At 40.6% G+C, this 24501-nt stretch overlaps 1 protein-coding gene across 6 annotated transcripts in view; it reads left to right on the top strand.

The window, feature by feature from the left end:
- The first annotated feature begins 905 nt into the window (after positions 1–905).
- The window catches only part of GABRA2 (gamma-aminobutyric acid type A receptor subunit alpha2), a 114968-nt gene continuing 91372 nt past the window's right edge, over positions 906–24501 (top strand). Inside the window, exons 1-3 of one of the 6 annotated variants that reach the window (XM_061584177.1) lie at positions 906–933; positions 2742–2832; positions 6603–6718. In XM_061584177.1, the coding sequence (XP_061440161.1) occupies positions 2762–2832; positions 6603–6718 (187 nt within the window). In that variant the 5' untranslated portion in view covers positions 906–933; positions 2742–2761. Of the gene's footprint in view, positions 934–1040; positions 1388–1565; positions 1950–2280; positions 2408–2741; positions 2833–6602; positions 6719–24501 lie in introns of those variants that run through there. The other 5 variants (XM_061584174.1, XM_061584178.1, XR_009757833.1 and 2 more) reach the window with 5 other exon arrangements.

Here is a 24501-nt window from a genome sequence, read left to right as displayed (position 1 = left end):
CTTAAACTTTCTTGTTTATGGGATTTTATACCCACTTTGACATACAGAGCAGCACTCACTGCCCTTTCTATAGATTTCATATCCAGGGACAACTGTTTCTCACTGATACCAGATTTCTGATACACTCACTATATCTCTGTGTTCTTTTAGTATTAAGCACTCCAGTTCCCTCCATGTTGGCTTTCAGGCTTCTGTTCTGGTATCACTACATAAAAACCTACACAAAATGCAAGGAGCTTTAATTAGAAGTAATTTCTGCTGCATCCAAATTTGCTTGCTCTCTAGTTAAGTGTGTTCAGGGGATTGCATCCTAAATGATAGTCACAAGGTTAAGGGAATATGTTATTCTTTTATACCCAATGTTCATTATTTATGAACTATTAGCAGCATTTGTGGAAGTTTTGATGACAAATATTTTAAGAAAAAACTGAAAAAAGAAGGGCCGTGTGTTCTCAACAGAATGTTTTATAGCATCATGTTGTGCTATGGGGAAAGGAGAGGTAATGTAAGGGATACACAGCTTTCTCTTATATGTTCCCCTGAATGTAAGCATACCTTATGAATGCCAGTCTACACTGCTACTAGCAAGACTGTTTCCCCATGTTTGCATTTCATCACCTGGAATAAAACAGTGAATCTAGAGGTGGGAGATCAAAGAGAGGAAAGGCAGAACAGGGTGGCAGAGAGAGGCTGAAGCAGCTTCTCTTGCACATATGGATCTGACAAGCAAAAGGCTAAATTAAGCAACAGCCCAAGCAGCCTTCTCCTCCTCCAGCCCATTTATTCTTTAGCATCTCCAGCTACCGCTGCTGGTGCAAGCAGGCACGGAGAGTAACGTTCCGACCGCTCCTCCCTCCCTGTTTCCTGCCATCCACTTCCCCCGCCTGCCCCACATCTCGTAACAAGGCAAACTTCTCGGAGCACGTTCCTTTGGTGTGTGAGCGGGTGGCCGGGACTGCAGTAACCTGTTTGGGTAGATCAGCTAGAAAAGGATGCACGAGGAGGCGGCGGCGTGTGTGTGTATGTGAGAAGCAGCTGTAATTGGGCAGCAGGCAGAAGCAGCGCTACTCTCTCCATCAGCCCCCTCCTCCCAAGGCTTAGTTAGAGGTTAACCTGCTGCTTCTGCACTCTGCTGTGGTCTAAATGGTGATGAGTGTGCGCGCGTGCGGCGGGGGACGCTGGCCAATTCCTCCCTCGATGGGAGGATAACGCTCGCCTTAGAAAGGGTTGGGATAGGACTGAGCAACGCCCTCAACGCTGAAGAACGCATTCGGGGGGTCTCACATTCATATCCGGAAAGACCCCATGAAGCAGCGGTTCAATTGGGGCCCGACTGCTAAGCGAGGCGGGAGGGAAAGAGCCGTACAACGCCCTGCGCTAGGACCCGGTAGAGTGACACTACCTTACAAGCCCCCTCCCCGCATGCTCCTGCCCGGTGGAGCTCGAGCTGCAGCAGCACGCGCCGGTACCGGGGACGAGAAACGGACTGCGCTCTTCCGCTCTCCAGATCCCTTTGCGGCTCCGCCCCCTCACTATTTCTCTCCCCCCCCTTTCCTTCCTGAAATCCCTGGAGCGCGAGCACGCGTCTGGCGCGCTCGTTCTCCCTCGCGCTCTCACACACGCGCACAGTCACACATCACACGCGCGTAGACATGCCCATACCCTGACTGACTGCTGCTCCCCTACACCCGCCTCGCGCTACTGCCCTCCTGCTTGCGCGCGCACATGCACACATAACCGCTCTGGGTCCGCTTCTTTTCACAGGGGCTGCTGTCGCTTTTGCTTTTGCTTCTGCAGTCGTCTTTAAGCCTCCCCCTCTCTCAAGTTTCCCCGTTCTTGAGCTTCCCCCACTCTCCAGAGCCTCGCTAGAGAGGATTCCCTCCTCAACCTCACCTAATTTTTTTAAAATGTTTTAGCTGCTCCTTTGAGCGCCTCCTGGTGCTCCCAAGGTAGGCTCCCCACTTACTCTCCCTCTTCTCTCTCTCTCTCTCTCTCTCCCTCTCCCCCTTTATTCTTTCTGTCCCTTTCCCTTGGAAAGAGTCAAGACTGTGAGTGGATTTGAGGGGAATGTACAAGAATGAAAAGGAGATGTGGGGTGGTGGTGGTTGTGGCGGCTTTGCTTTGAACCTCTCCTTGCACCCTCAGCCAAGATAAGCACCCTATTTGAGTGAAACCTTTTCTGCAACTTTGCCCTGCATCATGACTGTTTTTGTTGTTGTTTGTGAGTTCTATCTGTGCGACTCTATGGATTCTCTGAGATATCTATCTCTATGACTGTGACAGTTACTATGTTTAAACAGCTGTCAAACATGTTCAGCATTTGGAAGGAGATGGACCTTGTTGGTTCACAGCAGTGTCAGTGAGCCCCTTGCAAATGCTGCCCCTGTCCTAAATGGCTTTGTTGGAGGTATAGTGAAACCAACCGAGGAATTACTGATGAACTGATTTTTGAAAATAGCAGGCAGTCTTGGATTTCTTGATATTGCGTGGTAGGGGGGAGCGACAGTAACATTTGCTGCATCTACCCGTATGTCAGTTTTGATTATGTACTGCATGTAGAACAACACATGATCTGGGAGGATGACAGAGATCTAATAAGTTGTTAGGGTTTTTTGTGGGGAGGAGTGCTTCAGAGACCCAAGAATTCAGTCTAACATTATTTTTTTTGGTTGGCTTAAATTGAAGGCATTGCTTGGTGGAAACCGATTCAAGCTGAGTGTTTTTTTCTCTTGCATCGTTAGGAAGAGGAAAGGAAGCAGCTATGAAGAGGAAATTGATGTTCTACATGATGCAGTTGGTTCTTCTCATTTTCTTGGTGTGCTTGTCTGCAAGGTGAGACGAGGTGATGCTTCTTATCAACAGCAACAGAGATTGTCTTGTTTTTTAGTAGTGTTCCTGTAATCGGCTTATATATATTGGTATATGGACAAAAAAATGTTCTTTAAAGATAAGTCAGTATGCAGAACAAGTGGAGTACAGGAGGAAGTCCTGATGTTGGTGAAATGCTAATCATTTGTGCGAAACAAGTCTTTCTAAAAATCAAATGACAGTTTCATGTTTACTCCTGAAAGAAGATAAATAGATACCCTTATGCTGTTTTTCTTTGCAACCTTTGGAGCTTTACAATGTGCTTTTGGAGTCATTTTGTTACTCTCTAGTTACATCATGCCTTTCTGCACAGAGAATAAGGAACAGGTTCTTCTAAAGTCCAGAAATAAACCAAACATTGAAGATGATGGGATATCTTGCATGTGGACATGGGTTGGGATTGGGAGTATTTTTGGTCAACATAACAGAACATTGAGACATTTAATCTTTAAACCTCTAGGTGGAGATAGTATACAGGTCCACAATCCCATAAAATAAAACAATAATCTGATTTATTAATCAACTTTTAATGTTGTTTAATAAACTATATTTCTAAAATGATAGCATTATAAAAGGCAACTTAAAATACGTGATTAGCTTTGGTATGTTGACTGGCCTCTCTATGCATCCAGTTGATGGTGATTTGTAACTTCATTTTGCTTGTAGATTCACAGTTTGGACTGCAGTGTGTCCTGGCTCATATATTTCTGTATTTTTCCCGCTCAAAATCATATGAAATTCATCTTATAGTGAAAAGAAATGTTTTTAGCCCGATAGTTGGCAATGTATCTCAGTGGCTAGAATTAAACACTGCTTTCCTTTAAATGGTATTTTCAGTTTTATCTAGCTAGCAAGGATGCTGCAGTACTAGCTTAGCCACAGTGGGCCTGGTCCTTTTACTCAAGTGAGTAAGTCTCATTGCTGCTAAGGAGGCAACATGTGTGCCTAGACTATTTCTACAATTTTCAGAATTAGACTCATACTAATAGGATTATCAGTGTTTTGTCTTAACAATTTGCCTACAGTATTTCTTGAATGTTTGTAAAAATATCTGCTTTTATAGATTATACAAGTATTAACAATAGTGTTTAAAATCTGAGTGATATCTCACATGTGAAATGCTAAAGTTTAGATTGGAAGTCAAATAATTATTTGTGAGAGAAGGGTCCTGAAATACCATAGACTGCAAAAATTAACATTTATATGATTTTTTCCATATTGGTGAATAGCTGGAGAGATGTAGCATTCTCTTTTTGTTAATTTCTCAAGAATGTTTTTATCTATGTAAAAGTAATTTTGTCTTACTTGATTATTTCCTTTGCGTTAGTTCACACTGTGCTCATATTATAGTAATTAACCCAGAAGAAGGATAGCTTTAATCATTCATTTAAAAACCCAAAATGTCATGAATAAGTGCAGATTTGGAGGGAAAATTATATATTATATTCTTTATATACTATACTAATACTTGGAAATTATATGAAAGGGGTTTCTTATGACATCAAAAGTGTCATATAAACTTCTTCAAAAAGATATGTAGAGGGAAAGAGTAATTTACTTACAGTGAAATACTACAAGGCCTCGCTTTGGGTTTTCCCAGCTTAGATAACTAGCTTTTCAGTACCAGATCTAAGCGGACAGCAAATGAACATGGTCACTTTATTGGTGTTTTTAGGAGTATGAGAATCAGATGCCTTTTTATTACTTTCTTTATGTCATCTTGGAGCCAACTGAACTTTGGTTTTTCTTCTTCTTTAGCAAATTGTTTATATAATGTGTCTTATTCTGGAAATCTATTGAATTAATATTTCTGCATTGAAAATTATTATTATTAGAAGAATTTAATAGGAATAATTTTAAGACTCCTACTTGTTTAAAGCTGACTGCGGCTCTCTTCTGGTCTGCTGCTTTTCATCTCATTGTAACAATTAACTGTTTCCATACATTAGAAGCCAGTTTTATTGTGATAGTCTCTCTCCATGTCTTGTGAGCCATATGGTCGGCCTTTGCAGAAGATGACAAAGATGACTCAGGATGAAAGTCATGGACATTTCACATCCTGATAGTCTTCCCCATACAAGTTAATTTATAAAATAATAGTTGCAGTATTTTTTAAAATTGTACTTTCATAGGTGATGAAGAACTTTAGAATTTACAGTGTTTTTCAGAATTCCAGTGTTTTATGGCTTTTACCATGTGAGAAATATACTTTCTGCTCCAATATCATTGTAATTCTGCTTTATTTCTTAACATTTTTTTTAAAAATGTATATTTATATAAATGTAAAAGAGCAGCTTCATGTATACAACTTTATGATTATTTGAACACCAGGTCATTTTAATAAATTAGACTAATAAAATTAGTTATCAGTGATCCTTGCCATATAAATAGCCTGGTGCCAGGCTATGATCTGAAGGCACATGAGGCCACCACCTTGCTGAAGCTAAGTGGGTCTGGTCAGTGCCTGGATGTGAGACCACCTGGAAACCACATGTATGCCACCTTGGGTTCCACAGTGAAAGAAAGATGGGGTATAAATGTAACAAATATATAAATGTTTGAAAGCTTTCTTGTACAACTCTAGGAAAAAATGTATTTTTCTTGAGAAAATCCAGAATCCTGGCACACGCAGGGGAACTCTGCCAACACTGTCCACTTTTCCAAATATCCTTGTGAGGGAGATCAGCACCAGTAGTAGGGAAACCTGGTAGCCAATGGTAGATACCTTGTAGGTTGCAACCATTGCCACTGGGATGCATAGAAATTGTTGTTTCTAGTGTCTCCTTACCTAGGCCTAAGAAGCCTGCAAGGCCTCTGCCAACCAGCTCATATTTGCTGCAACATTATGTTTTCTTGGAAAAGGAGGAGGATAGCAGGAGATCCTGACTGACAGCGATCCAATTATTGGACAGGCCTGAACTTTATGAGAAGGGCTGTGGCTCAGTGGTAGAGCATCTGTTTTGCATTCAGAAGGTCCCATGTTCAATCCCTGTTATATCCAGGTTAGGCTGGGAGCATCCTGATTCAGTATAAATAGTGCTAAGCTAGATGGTCCAATGGCATGACTCCACATAAGACAACTTCCTATGTTCAATGGAGTAGTTGGCTTGTTGGGCAGAGGTGAACTCTTGTGTTGTTATAACTTTCACCCTCTTCCAAACTTCAGGTATATCACTACATAAAAGCTGTTGTTTACGTAACTGATTTTTATCTGTTGGCTTGTAACCCACAGAGAAGTTGCCAGGAAGTTGACAAAAGTGGTGTGGGTTGTACCAGTGATTTTGCCACCATTTTCATTCTTTTTTAAAAAAACGCAAATAAAAGTTGTCTTGCTAGATCATACCAAGGGTCCATGTTGTCCAGTATTTTGTTTCCAACAGGGGTCTGTCACTTTATTTTCTTTGTTTGCCAGAGAAGAAACAGGAAGGCAAAGAGAAAAAAGAATGCCCAACTGGGGTGGGGGATTTAAAATATCTGATGGAAGAGTTTTGGATAGGTTTGGCTGAAGAAGGACTCAGTTGCAATTTAGAAAAAGAGACAGTGAATGAATAATAGAAAGGGAGGTAAATATTAACATTGGTCACATGCTGAAGGGTGGATCCTAAATCTGAAAAGCTAAAGCTCACTGATTATTCATTAAGAAAAACCAATAGTCATTCATTCATTCAATAGTGTCTGCGTAGTAAACATACAATAAATATACTTATCAGATTTTTTAAAAAATGTCTGTTTAGATCAGCGTTGGCTGACCCCAATGAAGATGAAGCAAAAAATAACATCACCATCTTTACAAGAATTCTAGACAGACTACTGGATGGTTATGATAATCGTCTGAGACCTGGATTAGGAGGTAATGAATAATACTTCATTTTGAAAAACAAACGATTCCGTAATAGAATTCTTGTGCTAGAAATATCGATGATTGTACCAAAGAACATTGACCTGTTCTTCATCTAGTAGTGCAGTGTGGTGCCTAAAATGTTGATCCTAGCTTTGGGGAAATTGTTTAGATGCCAGAATCATTTGAAATACCCTTATATTCCTGACTTTTTTGGGGGTATATTGTTTGCTGCTTGTTCATAGTCTTCATTATTTTGATTGGTTGATTTGGTATTGGCTGTGTGAGAGACCATTACAGATGAGTAATCCTATACAAATAGTATAATCACCTCAAGGGTCTTATATGGGTGCTTTACATTGTACTGGGATGAAAGCTTCAACCATTAAACTACCACTGAAATCACTGGAAAGATTTCCAGTTACATCAGGGGAAACTAACAGTATCTTTTCCTTTATAAATATTTGTTAGTATCAATAAATTGAAGCTCTGTTATGGATTACTTTTGCCTGAGCTCAGAAAGAAAGAAGCTGAAATTTGGAGATAACTCATCCAAATTATTTACATGTCTGTCTTTATCTCAGATGTCCAACAACTTTTTAAAAGGTAACCTACCTTACTGGTGAAATATCCCTTGCTGTTATGTCCCACTGTAAAGGAACAGAGCGGGATACTCTTGCTGCCAGTTTGGGCAGGGAAACATTCTCCTCTTTGCTGTGTTAAAAAATATCACAGGAGATCTGTTGTCTTGCTCTAGGGAGGGGACTGCGCAGCAAGGAACTAAATAGACTGAATACAATGCACATGAGAGAAACTAAAATATAGCGGCATGTTATTGCTGAGAAGAGAAGCCTTTTTGCTGGTTTTCCCTATGACAATAATCTTTTTAATGCCCACATGAATGCTCCCTTGGTCAAATGTTATACCAGAGGAAGTTTAAAACATTTAACTTCAAAAAAGAATCACAGTCAGATGCGGGCCAATTGAAGGTGGAATGTGTTACGTTAGCATCAAAATATTGTATTTGAGCCCTGGGGAAATGTCCAAACTTCTGAATCCTCTGCACATATACAGTAACTATGCACTGATCTTGAAAGGAAAACAAATGGTCCCAAAATGCCTTAAGCCCTTCTTCCCACCTAGCATATATCTTCTTCTTTGTCCATTTCTGGCATCAGTTTGTGGATCAATGACAGACGCTTTCAAATCTTCACTGCATTGACGAATCCCAAATGATTTTTGCATGCAAGGATTATCATCATCATCCTGCCCTTCCTCTCAGAAGGAGCTCAGGGTAGCAGTATAGTTCCTGGGAAATAGTCCCATGTGTGGAGGCATTCCATGTCTACAATAAGGACAAAGAATGGAATAGAGAAGAGTCTTCTACTGCTCTGGATATCTTACAGGCATTTTTCTATTGGCTTCTCTGATATTTCATTTCATTTGTATACTACCTTTCTGCACTACAACCTATTGAAATGCCAAAATATATGAACAAAAATAACATTGTCATCCAACAATAATTCAAAATATGAGTAGAAACAATTAACAATAATCAAGAATCCATTTCACGTATCATATTATGAAATAATGAAATATCAGCAAATGACGATAAAACAAAATCACCTCCGTCAATTACAACTGATAATAAATAACTTGTAAATAATAATGTGATACCTGCAATGCTACTGACTGTTCAAAAAGATAAAAACTAGGTCACCCCCGCATCCTATGGAACCTGTTTATCCCCAGCAGGGTGGTTAGGTTATCCAAACCTCCCTCATCTTGAGGACACAGAGCTGCTTGTGCCATAGATTCAGGATCAAAACTTTTTTGAGTTGGATCTGTAGATGTTGGTGTCAGAGCACAGGTTCCTCAGATTCTTGCCACAAGCTCCGTACCACAGGTAAAGATGGACAAGAGTCCTTTGGCTCCCACATCTTGCCTAAGCAGCTTTCAGATAAATAAATACTTGCAGGGTGATGTGGCAAGGCAGACAGACTCAGCTTCCATCTTGAAGGCATTTCCATTCTACTCTTACCACACCAGCCCATAGGAGCTCTCAAATAAATACCAAGCAGATTGTTAATGGCAGCCCTGGAAACATCCCCCAAAGCAAAAGAAGCACAGAGTATAGTTGTAGCCAGCAGAAGAGTCTTAGAAGCAGAAAAGAGCTCCTGCTGTTCTTCTTCATCCTCGTGCAGGAATCAAAAGGCAAAGCAACCCAGCCACAAATAAGCTAATCTCCCCATGCTTATCCACCCCTATCAACATCTACTCTGTTTTCTAGACATTGGAATACACTGAGTATATATCTCTTGTGTGGAGTTCCTGCTAGAATGTGGCATTTGGTTTATTAGAAGATGTGGCGTCAGTATCTGCTGCTGTTTTTTCTGGTGATTTGGTAAAATTTTCAGTAGAAATCATTGTGAGAGATGAATGAAGACAGAGTTTCTCTGTAAAATGCTTAATCCATCTTGGATGGTATTTAGATTTTCACTGACTTGTTGATGATCTCAATAATGTTTTTCCTAGTGAGATTAAGTTTTTTTTTTAATGGCTCTTTTTGTCTCCTTTTACTGCAAAAAGATATGTAAAAAGACCAGAATGTCTTGTCGTTTGACAGTCAATAGGCTACAGAGAAGGTGGGGAAGCAAGAGGGGACTTGAACTTCCATTTTCGCCATGTATCTGAAATGTATGAACTGGCTCGAATTAATGACAAGTAAATTACTGTTTTTTTAATTAAAAAATAAAAACCTAAATCTTTTGGACTTTTCACTTGTTAAATCACATATAACTTCACCAATTTCAGGGAGTGAGGAGTATTTCCTCATATAATTAATATAGAAAATAGAGTTTGAATATAATGAGGTTTGTTATCCTGCTATAGGTGGACTTTCCTAATGAAAATAACTAGATAATGATTCATAACATATAATAGTCTACATAAATGCCGCACCAAGGCTTTTCCTTTAAATTGTGTTTCAGTAAAACATAAGAAAAGCTTGCTGGATCAGCCAATGCCCCATCTAGTCCAGCATCCTGTTTTCACAGTGGCCATCAGATGCCTATGGGAAACCCATAAGCAAAGACACTCCTTATGCATTGCTATGAGCCTATCATATTGTTTAAATAGCAGATTTAAGGAAACAGCATAATTCATTACTTGGAGAAATCCTAATTTAAATGGCATGCCATAAATGCTAGTAGTCCCTACATGAAAGGTTCCAGAGGTGGCAAGGTTAGCATTTATAAAGGCAAATAGCAGCCTTGCTATTTTTATTTTGCATTGGGTGCCTAAGAAAGTTAGTTTAGTTTAACAGAATTTTCAGCTCTACAACCTGCCCTCTTGGGAGAGAGGCACTAATAATGCATTGTCTGAGTTCCCCAACAATCCTGGAGCCAGCACAGCACAAAGTTCCTAGCAGATGATGATGAATAAATTTATTACCTTCCCTTCACCAGCAGTCTCCAGGGTGGGTTACAACAATTTAAAGTTCAATATTTATTTATTTATTTATTTATTATTTTATTTATACCCCGCCCTTCCTTCCAGCAGGAGCCCAGGGCGGCAAACAGAAACACTAAAAACACTTTAAAACATCATAAAAAGACCTTAAAATACATTAAAACAAAACAACATTAAAAACATTAAAAACAAACTTTAAAAACATCTTTTTTTAAAAAAGGTTAAAGATATTAAAAGACATATTAAAAGCAATTCTAACACAGATGCAGACTGGGATAGGTCTCAAAAGGCTTGTTGGAAGAGGAAAGTCTTCAAAAGGTGCCGAAAAGATAGCAGAGATGGGCGCCTGCCTAATATTTAAGGGGAGGGAATTCCACAGGCTAGGTGCTGCCACACTAAAGGTCCGTTTCCTATATTGTACAGAATGAACCTCCTGATAAGATGGTATATGCAGGAGGCCCTCAGTAAGGGGTAAGACGGTCTTTCAGGTATCCTAGTCCCAAGCTGTATAGGGCTTTGTACACCAAAACTAGAACCTTGAACTTGGCCCGGTAGCAAATGGGCAGCCAGTGTAGTTCTTTCAGCAGCGGGGTGACATGTTGGCAATACCCTGCCCCAGTGAGCAGTCTCACTGCTGCATTTTGCACTAGCTGCAGCTTCCGGACCATATTAAAAAGTTAAAATAAATTGCAGTCACAGGAATAGGGTGACTCCTTAAAACACATCTCAGGTATCAAAGGCCAGGGTAAAGAGGTGCCTCTTCAGCATTTGCTGAAAACTATATAGTGAAAGTGCCAGATGTACTTCTGTCGGGAAGGAATTCCACAATTTAGGGGTTGTCTCAGAGAATACTGTGTGCCAGGCCACCACCCAAACTTCAGAGGGTGGTGGAATTACCAAGAGGACGTCCTCTGCTGATCTTAACACCCAAGAGGATCTGTAGGAAAGGAGGTGGTCTCCCAAGTGCTTGGGGTCTAAATTGTTTAGGGCTTTCAACACTAGTATGGCGCCTTGAATTGGGCCAGGAAATGAAGTGGCAACCAATGCATCTGTTTTATAATAGGGTTTATATGAATCCTAAAGGCAGCTGATCTAGTAAACTGACAGCTGCATTTTGAACCTGTTGAGGTTTCCAAGTTGTTTTCAAGGGCATTCCCATGCTGAGAGCATTACAGTTATCCAGTCTGGAAGTTACCAGAGCATGGACTACCATGGCCAAGTCTCTGTCCAAAAAGGGCCGTTGCTAATGAACCAGCCAGAGCTGGAAATAGGCACTCCTATCCATGAAGGCCACCTAGGCTTCAAGTGAAAATGTTCGCTCAAGGAGTACCCCCAAGCTATGAACCTGCTCTTTCCATTGGAGTGCAACCCCATCCAGAACAGGCCATCTCCGCACCTCCTGGACTCTAGAACTTGGACACATATCTGTCTTTTCAGGATTCACCTCGTATATTTTCAGGATTCACTTCCAATTTGTTGGCCTGCATCCGGCCCATCACTGCCCCCAAACACCTGTCTAGCACCTCAGACACCTCTCCTGATTCAGATTAAACAGAGAGGTAGAGCTGGGTGTCATCTGCATGTTGGTGAGGCTTCACTCCAAAACTTCCTAATAGATTAGCATTAATCATATGCACGGGAATGTAATCTATAGAAAATTGTGGCTCATGCTTTGAGTAATATGCTTAGAAATATGGTGTAACTGTATTTTCAAGTAAATGGCAGAGCATAAAGTTGTCAGAACTACTTTTAATTCTACTTTTGTCACTGTGAATAGTGTTCTAGGCAACTTTATCCTTCATCCTCCATCTCAGTAGTTTTCAAAGTGTTTCAGGAAATCCTGGTGTTCCTCAAAAGTTTATCAGGAGTTCCTCAATGAGAATATGAATAAAGCTTCCCTGAAAGATGGCTGCCCATCACCAATATCAATCCTTCCTCTGCAACATACAGTGTTGGGTGTATTCTGTGGCACGCTCTTAGTTCTCATGAAGCAATGGTTGGCCTAAAAGATCAGGCCAACTCTACACTTGACCAGAATAAAAGCACTCCCTAACCCTAGAATCTTCAGGGATTACTCAGTGGACAAGTCAATCTGAAAAGAGTTTCTTCAAAGCAGAAAAGTAGAAAATGATTTCACTATTGGAATACAAGCAGAGATGTTTGCCACAAAAACTATAACATCCTGTGTAAGAGAAACAAGGCAGCATTGTTGGACAGGGCAACTTGTTATCTCCAAAAAAATAGGAAATGTTAGCTTGCTAGAATTATTAGCCATCAAAAGGCTCAGTGGACCTTCCTGCATCCCCCTGCCCCATGCAGCATTCAGGCACCACCCAATGCTATTTTGAACCTGAAGTCCATGAAAACTATGAGTCCATGAGACATGTGTTTCTCATGATGCATTCCTTTTCCTCTAACTTCACAAGTTGACACAGAAATGTAGTAAAATGAGGTTCTGTATTTTCATATGTGATTTTGTAGGAGTTAGTATGTTTTTAAAAAAGATATTTAGATATTTTATTATACATGTGATATGGTTGCTTGCCTTTCTCCCCCTTTATACATAATAAAACAGTTAAGGCTGTCATCATGCAGCAGTTTGTTTGGCTGCTGACAGGTGGCACTGCAAACTACAGCATGATGGCAGACTTCTGAGAGTTTCTGGGCCATGGAGGGAAATGGAAGCAGGCTGGCAAGCAGGGATGGGTGGCTTTGGAGGCCTCTAAAGGGAGGCAATGGGTGGCTTTGGCAACCTTGTGTTTTTGGTGATCTGTAAAGGGAAGGGGTGCATGGTAGGCACTGTGGGTGAATGAAGTGAGCAGGGGCACGGCCCATAGTAAGATAAAGATGAAAGGAAAATAAAATATTATTTGATATTCTGTGGCAGGTTTACAGCTTTATTTTATCATTGTAAACCAATTAGAGGTTCTTTTACAATCAAATGGTATAAAAGTTTGCCATTTGTATTAGTAATTTAGCTGATTGCTTTATTCTTTTATGATGGGTGAATATAGACAACCAGCTTGCCATGCAGGGAAGTTTGGTCATTCTCTTGTTAGAAGTGTGCTAAAACGTGGTACAGTGCAGCAATACCAGCGACCATGGCTGGCTTGTTAGAATTCTGTGGTTGCTTCTGCTCCACCCCAGTTACCAAGTAGTTCTGTTGCCATGGAGAACAGACCTATCCTTCCTTGCATTGCTGCAGTACTGCTTTGTCACAACTTCCTGGTTCTTTGTTTAAGAAAGTAGATGGTTGAATATGTTCTCACAGTCTGAAGATTTTTGTTCATTCTGATAATAGTGTTGCTTCAAATGGGACAATAATTTCCTGCTCCCACATCTCTTTGGAATTATTCTCTTTCTGTTGGGGGGGCATTTAAAAAGAAGCTTGCTGTTTTGTGTTAGTTTAATTATTCATGGTAAAAATTAAAATTGTGATTGGGATGGATGTGTACAAGCCTGGCACTACCGTGCAGAAGCCCTAGGCAAATGTCTGACACCTGAATGGGGCCCATCACTGCATGAGTGCATCACTCGGGTCTTCTCACTGGTCACAGTTTAACCACCATCTTTATTTCCCTGAAAAGTATTTATCATTATTATTATTATTATTATTATTATTATTATTATTATTATTATTATTATTATTATTATTATTATTATTATTATTATTATTATCTTTATTTATACCCCACCATTTTTCCAAAACTGGAATCTAAAACATTTATATCCTGCCTTTCCTTTAAAAATATCAAGATGACTAATAACAAAAACAAAATTGCTAAAAGAATAATAAAAAGAGACACAAGACAGCTGTTAAAACAATTACAGATGAATCTAGCCCCAGGTGGGCAGCAGCGAGGTGTGATGGAGTGGCATAGCTAGCAGTGCACCTGCAGCCTTGTTGCTCACACTGGTCAGGGTGGAAGGTGGTGATGGGGAACACTGTTCCACGTTTTGCCTGTCTACGGCTGGCATAGTAATCAGGCACACATTTGACCTGCTGCCATCAAATGATGCCATTTAGGATGGCTTGAGGTCCAGCCCGTCTCCACCCCTAGAACATTAAATTTTGGGGCTTTCATGGACTACCACCAGAAGACATCCCACCAGCATTGCTTCATCCATCCATGTTTTTAGGAGGTAGAATGGCGAGCTCCATGCTGGAGGTGTGATGGAGGGCCAGCAGAGGCTGATGGAGCTGTTTGGGGCTGGGCAGATGGAAATCTTTGCCCATACAGCCACACAGATACTCTGCCAGCATGATAGATCAGGGATTTAGACCACAGCTTAAGACATGATCAGAGCAATAAACACAACTCAGTACAGCAAGTTTAAAAAGCTAAAACATATCTGTACGGGAGCTAAAAACAATATCCAAAAAGCCTTCCAACGGAAGGAGCAAGAGGAAGTTCCAGTGTATGGGCACAGGCACTTAAAAGGCCTTCTCTCTCGTTCCAACTTAGTGTACTTCTGGGAAATTAGGACACACAACAGGACCCCCAATGAAGATCTTAGTAGTTGGACAAACTACTACGGAAGTAGGTGGTGGCCTTTTTTTTTAAAAAAAAAATCCCACAGTATACCAAATGGAATTTTTGATTGATCATATTTTTGTTAAATAAAGATGACAGCTGCATTTGTACCCATCAGAGGGACCACCCATCTAGATTTCCAGATGACACCCTGCTGTGGGCTCCCTTAAACCATGGAATTGGCCCTGGACATATTGCAGCCACCAAAAAGTAAGGTGACCCTGCAAAAAATAATGTTCATTTTACATTTAAAGTACAGGTTAAATCACATGAACACACTATTTACCCATTCTCTTCACCATACAACACACATAGAACTAACGTTTCAGAGATATACAGTAGCTACAATTGCTTGCTGAGAAAAACCTCCCGAACTCCTAAAAGTTAGTGAAAAGTACCTTAGGTAACTGCATATATTTAAATGTTTCAAAATACATAAATAATAGAATAGGAATCTGAAAATCTGAAAAATTTGGAGAAAAAGCAGAGAAGACATGTTTCTTAAAAGGCAATTGTATTGCTTATTTTACTTATTTATTACATCTACATCTTGCTTTTGCTCCAAGCAGTTCAAAGCAATGTACGTGGTCCCCTGCTCCCTGTTTTATCCTCAAAATTATGAAGTAGGTTTGGCTGGGAGATGGTGACTGGCCCAAGGTCATCAGACTCAACTTCATGGTTGTGGTAATTTGAACACCAGTCTTAGTCCAGCATTGTAATCCCTGCATCACAGTGGTTTTATGAGACTGTATAATTCAACAAAATATCTATTCGGCTCAATGTCATCTGACACAGATTACTAATACAAATGACAAATTTACTGAGTGATTAATTAATGTGGGGAAGCCCACTTGTTAAGGGCCCTCAGTCTTTACCACACATTAGAATCCATGGCAGAAACAAGTCTTACTACACTCTATTTGGTATAGATGACCAAGCAAATCTTTGGTGGTAAACCTTACCACTTTGTGAGTTGGGCATGTGTATTGGGGCTCATATGTTCTTGCTTGGTAAAATCTTGTATCAGCCAGCTTCGTCAGAGTCTTCTACAGTTATACTGGGAAAATAATAGAGTGGAAGTGATTTTATACAAAGAGCGTTATAAACAAAAACATTTTTTGCCTTTTTTGGATTCAACATGCATTTTTGACCATTTGTATTCAGTATAATGTAATGCAATAGGACTGTGGAGACTTGGGAGTTACATTCGCCCAACAGACTCTGTTGTGACCTATATCTGTCGCCTAGGGAGGAAGGATTGTCTTCTTGGAGAAAGCAGGGAGTGAGACAGAAAAAGGACTACAGCCAAGGAATATGCCTTGGGTGGCTCGTGAAGCACCAGTGGGGACTCAGAAATAGAGAAGATTAATGCTAGTAGTTTGGAAACAAATGTAGTTCTGAGGTTGTTGTTAGACAGAGTGACTGTGAGAAGGCCCTGAAAAGAAGGATGGCCTCATGAAGTGCTGAAGCTATGCAGGCCTAATGTTGAACTAGGAAACTCAGAAGCCCAGTTCTTTTGGGCCACATCCTAGGTGGCTGCAAGTTTCCCTTTGTATCTACCCCATTAAATCAACTGTTATTTGTTAGCTTTGTGTCGGTGATTCTTGAAAACCACCAGGTTTAGTATGGAGAATGCTAACACTGAAATGTCTTCAGCCCACACCTTCAGTTCTGTTTATTCCTGCATGTTACTGATTTATACATTAATTATATGGTGAAAAATGACTCCTACGATATGCTAGAGTACTTACTCCTTTTTCTGTAATCTTTTGATATGGTTGATTTATCATGGCTTCCATTGTGCTTGGTTGCATGTACAGCCAGGTCCCCAGAACCAGAAAGGTTTCTTCATTGTTAGTATAGAAAAATGAATAAAAGGTTGACTGTCAAAAGTCATCTTTGACATAATATGTTAGTTGTCATTATTGTGTTGCAATTGTTGCAAGTACTGTAGCACTATATCAGCAGCTAATAAAGGAAAACAGGTACAGTAGGGCCCTGCTTTTCGGCAGCCCGGTTTTCGGCGGCCCACTAATATGGCGGCTTTCAATTAGAGCAAGTCCCCATTCATACAGCACTTGTTCTGCTTTTACTGCATTTTTTGGGCATTGGGTGCCATTTTATGGATGGAGTTCTGCTTTTTGGTGGGTTTTGCTTTTAGGCAGGGGTCTGGAACATAACCCACCATATGAGTGGGGCCCTTCTGTATTACAGTACCACTTAAATATGGAGGAAAAAGAAGCTACATCTTCTAAACCAGAAGAGATGCTTGTATAAACACAAGTCTATACTTTTAAACTAGAAAAAAAATTACATAAATATCAGCCATATGTTTATACATAAAGACCAGCCATATACAGAAGAACCATGCTATAACAAGAAGATTTTTTTATTTTTTATTTTTTATTTGAATTATATCCCGCCCTTCCTCCCAGCAGGAGACCAAGGCGGCAAACAGAAACGCTAAAAACACTTTAAAACATCATAAAGGCAGACCTCAAAATACACAAAAACAAAACAATGTTAAAAACATTTTTAAAAGCTTTAAAAACATCTTTAAAAATAGGGTTAAAAACATATTATTAAAAAACCCACATATTAACAAGTAATTCTAATACAGACTCAGACTGGGATAGGTCTCAACTTAAAAGGCTTGTTGAAAGAGGAAAGTCTTCAAAAGGTGCTGAAACGATAGCAGAGATGGCGCCTACCTAATATTCAAGGGGAGGGAATTCCACAGGGTAGGTGCCACCACACTAAAGGTCCGTTTCCTATATTGTGCAGAACGAACCTCCTGATAGACTAGAACCTTGAACTTGGCCCGGTAGCAAATGGGCAGCCAGTGCAATTCTTTCAGTAGCAGGGTGACATGTTGGTGATACCCTGCCCCAATGAGCAGTCTTGTCACCGCATTTTGCACCAGCTGCATCTTCCGGACCAACCTCAAGGGCAACCCCACATAGAGCGCATTACAGTAATCCAGTCTGGAGGTTACCAGTGTGTGGACAACAGTGGTCAGGCTATGTTGGTCCAGAAACAGCCGAAGCTGGTAAAAGGCACTCCTAGCCATGGGGGTCACTTGGGCCTTTAGTGACAAAGAATCCAAGACCACCCCCAGGCTATGGACTTGCTCTTTCAGAGGGAGTATGACCCCATCCAAAGCAGGCAACTGACCAATTATCCGAACTCGGGAACCACCAACCCACAGCGCCTCCGTCTTGCTAGGATTCAGACTCAGTTTATTGGCCCTCATCCAGCCCACCACCGAGTCCAGGCAGCAGTCCAGGGCTTGCAGGGCCTCTCCTGATTCAGATGTTACGGAGAAATAGAGCTGGGTATCATCAGCATACTGCTGATACCTGGTCCTAAATCTCCTGATGACTGCTCCTAAGGGCTTCATATAGATGTTAAACAGCATGGGGGACAAGATGGTTCCCTGCGGCACCCCACAGCACAACTGCCAGGGGGCTGAAAGACAGTCACCCAATGCTGTTATCTGAGAGCGGCCTCGGAGATAGGATCGGAACCACTGTAAAACAGTGCCTCCAATACCCATCTCACCAAGTCAGCCCAGAAGGATACCATGGTCAATGGTATCAAAAGCTGCTGAGAGATCAAGTAAGAATAACAGGGTCCTTCCCTGTCCTTCTCCCAATAAAGGTCATTTGTCAGGGCGACCAAGGCTGTTTCAGTCCCATAACCAAACCTGAAACCAGACTGGGATGGGTCAAGATAATCTGTTTCATCCAAGAGTACTTGCAATTGCTGTGCCACAACCCTCTCAATCACCTTCCCTAAAAAGGGGGTATTTGTAACTGGTTGGTAATTGTCACACACCAATCGGTCCAGGATGGGCTTTTTCAGGAGTGGTCGGATCATTGTCTCTTTCAAAGTGGCTGGAACCACTCCCTCCTGCAATGATGCGTTGACCACACCCTGGATCCACTCAATCAGACCCCCTCGGCAAGCTTTAGTAAGCCAAGAAGGGTAAGAGTTTAGAGGACACGTTGCTGGCCGCATCATCGCAAGCACCTTGTCTATGTCATCAGGTCGCATCAATGAAACCGTTCCCAAGAAGTTGCAGCAGATGTTGTACTGGACACCTTATTGGGGACTACAGTAGATGCGGAGGGGGCATCAAGACTGCTATGGAGGCGAGCAACTTTACCCTCAAAGTGCCTTGCAAACAATTCACAGTGGGCCTCCAAAGGGTCTAAAACTCCATTTCCTGGAGTTGATGTGAACAGACCCCTGACAATACGTAAGTTTTGGTAGCATTTCAAATAGCTTCAAAAGATATGCACACTTTCATACTCTTCTAGTGTATCATACTAATTTTTCTTAAGTGAGGGTAGTTTCAAGGGGTTTCAAGGGATATGCATTTTGTTTTGCTGTAATAAGGATAAATGGAACAAATTTAACCTATAGGCAACCATGGAAAGCCAACGTACTTGCAATATGAGGTGACTGGAACAAATTTACTTGGAAGAGTGTAATTGATTTAGGGCGCAGTCCAACTCATTCTTCTGCCGGGCTGGGGTGAGTTGGATGCTGTGGATCCCCAGCAGTGCCAGGAGGCTCCGGCTGTGCTGTGCTGTGCCGGCAGCAGCCCTCTGTCACGGCAAAGATGTGTCCCCTCCAGGAGCCTCCTGGCATTGCTGGGTGCAGCCAGCCCAGCAGATGGAGGCCCAACAGAAACTGGCAGAAGGCCCGAAAATGAGGCATTCCGGAGGTGTGGGGGGATTTACGTGAGATCCTTCTTATGTTCAGACTCCACTCCCAGGTCCCAATCACCCTTCAATCTCTACCTTCCAAAAGGCCAGCAAAGTAAAACAATTTTATTTATTTCTCCTTCAGGCCTATGGGGAATGCTTGCTCCCTGCGAGGCCTGTTTGCCAGAGCCAGTGCTTTCTGGCTGGCTTGTGCATGCGGCTCTTCATGGAGCTGCTGTTCAGCTGGGCCAGCAGCTCCCAAGTAGGAGGAGGATCCCGCAGAGCTTTCTGCCACCTCCTCTGCCATCAGCCCCCACTCTGCTGGCTGCCTGGCAATTGGATTGCTCTGTTAAATGGAACCAGGTCCACCTCAATTAGTCAAAGGATTACAGATCAATCCTGTTCGGAAGGATTTAAATTGAATTGAAAGTCCCATTGAACAGATATCGGCAACTGTGGCTGAAGTTTCACTGTGTTCTTTAACTTACCCGTGTTGAGGATTTGCCTAGAAGTTGCATCTTATGGTTGGTTTACACAGATGCCAAAGTTAGTGACTCAGGTGAACAAGAGGCAGCAAAATAGACATGTTAATACTTAGCTCTGAAACCTACTGCCTCTGGAAAGAGCGAAATCCCTCTTGTTGTTTTATCCTTCCTTCTCCTTGTTCAGCCCCTCCCCGGATATACTGTGCCACACTGCTGCACAGGAGTGAATGTACATACATTGAAAGCATAAAGAGGGAGACAGGTCACAGAAATAAATAATGAAGGTGGTTAATCTGTAAAAGAGCAACTTTACTTAGCTAAGTAAAATATATACCTGTATATTGTTCACACATTATTTTTCACTTAAGTGTTTTTATAGATTCAGTTCAAATTATTGCATAAGCCACCCTTGATTCTTTTTCAGGATGAAACAAACAGTTTTATAGTAAATCTAACAACATAATTAATAATAACAGTGAACCCTATCAGATATGTAAGCATAATGAACCAGCATAAAACTTATATATGAAATTCTGTTGGAAAGAACTATTTGGCTGAAATTATTGTACTAAACCTGGGCCAAATTCCCCCCCTTTCCTAAAAATATTACCCCCCCCCCGCGAAAAATGGTGGGAGGAGGATTTTCTGCTACTTACTTGTAGGGGAAGAGAATTTTCTCCAAAATTTTCAGGAGAGGGTTGCTGTTTATTTTACTGAGTTTTGCCAAGAAGTGTAGCCAGGAGGGAACTGTGGAGACAGTCTCACACCGCTTTTGCTGGCTACACTTCCCCAAATACCTCACGATGGGCACAGTGCAGCATGATGTGGTGTCGCTCCCAAGGCATTCCAGAAACTGTGGCTAGAGGGAAGTTGGAGAGGGGGCCTTGTGACAGAAAAAAGCCAGAAAAATGGATAAACCCTTGGCCAAGGTTAAATGAGGTAAGTGGCACCCCTTCTCCTGAAAATTTCAGATAAATGTATTTCACTTCTGTGACTCTTTGGGTTTTACCCAACAAGTGGTTGAAAAATGTAGAGGGCATACAGGAAGGGTACCTTTACTATAAAGTGTGTTGTGGGAAAGGCTCATGGTTGGCACAACATACAAAGCCTGCCATTTTCAGAGGTGTCACTGCAGAGGTGCAGAAAAAAAATCACTTATGAAGTATGGCTAAATTGATCACTGAGCAGGAATTCTACTGTAGCTTTCCCACAATTGGTTCCACTATACTAATTCTCCCTTTAAGTTGATAGCTTACTTCTGCAGTATGAAGAGGAAACATCATTGGTATAGTGGTACATTAAAAAGAATGCACACAACAGCCTGTAAACTACCATTCACTGTTGTATTGCAAATATGCATGAGATGATGCATCTTAGACAGGCTTTGGTTGCTTATTAAGCTTTTGCCCGCATGGCCTATCTTCATGCTGTTTTCTGTGTTGTACACATATTACTCACTAAGTATTTGCTATGAGGTGCATGTGAGATGGCTTCTAACTACGAAAATTATTCTTTTGACAGTATATTCCAAGGGTAGCCAACATGGTGACCTCAAGAGGTTCCTGGACTACCATTGGCTATGGTAGCTGGGGCTCATGGGAGTCCAGCAACATCTGGATGGGACCTCATTAACTTTCCATGATTTATGGCCTATGGCTTAGATTACTAACTGTGCTGGAAAAAATTGTTTTCTTTAATTGTATCTCTGAGTAGGTAATAGGATTTTTTTTGTTTTTTTGTTTTTAAATGGCTTTAGTTGTCCAATTTATTTTTTTCTCTAATCCCAACTCATCAGAAGCAAAGTCTAATATCTTCCCCAAACAAGAAATCATTATCTTTTTCTTAATATATGTATACATTCCTCTTATTCCTTCATTTGTCTTCATAAACAAATTTATTTGTCTTCATAAATAAATTTGTCTTTGCAGATGGGAGACGATTATATTTTGAACCAAACAGCTGAAAATGTCAAACTTGAAAAGCTTAGAGAATCTGTATCATAAGTTCTGAATATACATTTTTTTACTATTTTTATGAAGAGATTCATTGTCTCAGCTGCTAAGTTCTGCAATACAAAAATCTATTCAATAACCTGTTTATTACAATAGACATGACATTTTGGGATTAAATTACTAAATAGTCTAATTATTTCTAATTAGAGTTCCCATCTTGTTTTCTGCATTCATGTTCTTAATAAATGATTATATTTTGAAACCAGCTACCAGGGAAAGACTTATTCTTGTTTTTATATGTTCTCAAAATCCACCATAGCCAGTTTTGTGGAACTGGTTGATGATGCTAGATCCCTCAAATATTTATTTATAAGTGATAGGCATTGATTAATAAAGAATTAGATGCATTCATGGACAGGATACAACAGGACAGGTCTGCCCATTAGTAAATTACCAGTGCTTTTTTGGTAAAAAAAATGAGGTGCCTGTATTCATATCTTAATAAAAGAGTTGTGGGTGTCAGTACAACATAGCTGTTACGGGCAACTAAAAAGAGGTGACAGTACTCTATTTTGTTGAGGAGTGTCACAAAAAAGGTCCTAGTAATTACCTGTGACAGTTTAACACCATATCCACATTCAGAGACAGTATACAAAATACTTGATGCTTGGGACATGCAACAAGGGATGGCAATTTCCATCTTGCTCTCTTGTGAGCTTCCCAGTGGGATTTTAGACAGAGTTTGAGACACAGTTCTGGACTGCTGGTGTGGTCCACAACAGGCATTTTTCATATTCTTATGACCCAGAACCCTTGATATATGGTAGTTTGTTACACACATGCTGCTGTGAATGAGGCTTTCTGTGTTCAACACATGGTTGGTGCTGCCAGCTTTGATAGTGCCAAACGCTTGTGAAATGATTTGGATGTTCACACTGAAGCCTGAAATGTATTGCCAGGTCCTGATAAAAAAATATAGATTGCATAGTCAGCCACAGGTGCTGGAGGTATCCTTTTATTTACGTGCTGAATCCTTTTTTTATAGATTGGACACATCCAGCGTGGCAGACAATAGACACCAATTTCTGGTTTGGGATAAATATCCTGTGATCTTTTTTTTTGGTCTTCATACTTACAAAAACCCAATTCTCTTTTCTACATATCTATAAAATGGGAAATATATTGCTTGTAAGATAGCCCATCATAAAAGATCGTCTCCCTTCTTCTAATTTGTCAGATTTATAAAGTGTCTTTGCCAATTTTCCTAGCTGTCTTTAAATGCATTCCACCTTGAACATGCATAAAAAAGTTCAGGAATTTTTATTTTTGAGAAGAACTGCTTACTAATGGTTAGATAACTGCAATGGATAAGCTATAGAGTCAGTTGTTCCTAATTTGGCTGAATATCAGCTTGGAACAGCAGTGCAAAGTTTTGTCTATCTGTGCTCTATATATTTTATGTTTTCATATAGTTATGGTGTGCATTACAATTAATAAGATTTTAATTTTTTAATTTTTATCTCAGTTTACTACATATGTATATCTCATCTATTTTATCTTGGGTCAGCTATGTTTTCAAAATCATACTTTATAATTTTATTTTCTCTCTGTTACTGGCAAGACCAAAAGCTCAGTAGAACTGATTATTTTTATTTTTCCAGCATCTCCTATGAAGGATAACATCCCCACTAGTAATCAGTTTGTTGTACTTGAGCCAGATCCCAAATGACTAATATGGGCCACAAACAGTGTTCCTATAGATTCACCTAAGCACAAAAGAATTCATTCTCTTTAGTGGCTACAACAGTAATGTCAATCTATGCTCTTCTAAGGGAACTAAAGATTTACAGCTGGTTATTTCTAGACTCAATTATTGATTTACATGAAAACTCCAGAAGAGAGACAGCTGCTGGCTTTATAGTATCTGATGATGGAACATTCCTTTCAGGAAAGTGACATGATGTCACATCTCCAAATAATAGCTTTTGTGGTTGCCCCTGCACTACAATAAACACATCAACTGGGCTCAAAACTCCTGTAACACATCAAGTATCTACACTTGGCTGAGTAAGTCTCCCTTCCTAGTGGGCCAGTTTGCCTCTCATCACATCTCTGGCCTAGCATATACATTTTCTATTTCTCCGAGACAGGTTACTTTAATGCATTAGAGAACATGCATTCAGAAATTCACCCATATCTATCTATCATGTAAACAATAAGCAATAAAGCTGAGTTGAAAACAAGAGTAGATTTGTCTTTCAGACAGAGGGAATAGTTGCAAGGGAAACTCTTCAATGATCTGTCTCAAACAGGTGGCAGACAAGCTTTTAAACTGATTTTTTTTTTGGCAGGGAGAACCAACAAGAGCTGAGGAAGGGCCAGTTTGGAACAAATCTTCCCCCATGATGAAAATGAAGGTTAAAAAAAAATTATGATCATTTAAATGGTGGAGGAATAGAGCCAGGCATTGAGAGTGTAGGAGCATGCAGTAGCAATTTAGAGAAGCCAAACCACTATAGGCTAAAAGGCAAGTGCCAGAGACATTTGGAGAGACACACTGTATAAAACTGTTTATACACTAATGTTGAAAGCTTCAAAGCCAAGATGGGTTAGCTGGAGTGCTTGGTCTTAGACGACAAC

Source organism: Rhineura floridana, chromosome 9, assembly GCF_030035675.1.
Source record: "Rhineura floridana isolate rRhiFlo1 chromosome 9, rRhiFlo1.hap2, whole genome shotgun sequence".
Classification (NCBI taxonomy): Eukaryota; Metazoa; Chordata; class Lepidosauria; order Squamata; family Rhineuridae; genus Rhineura; species Rhineura floridana.
The sequence above is the reverse complement of the archived record's forward strand: the minus strand, read 5'-3'. Positions and strand labels throughout refer to the sequence as shown.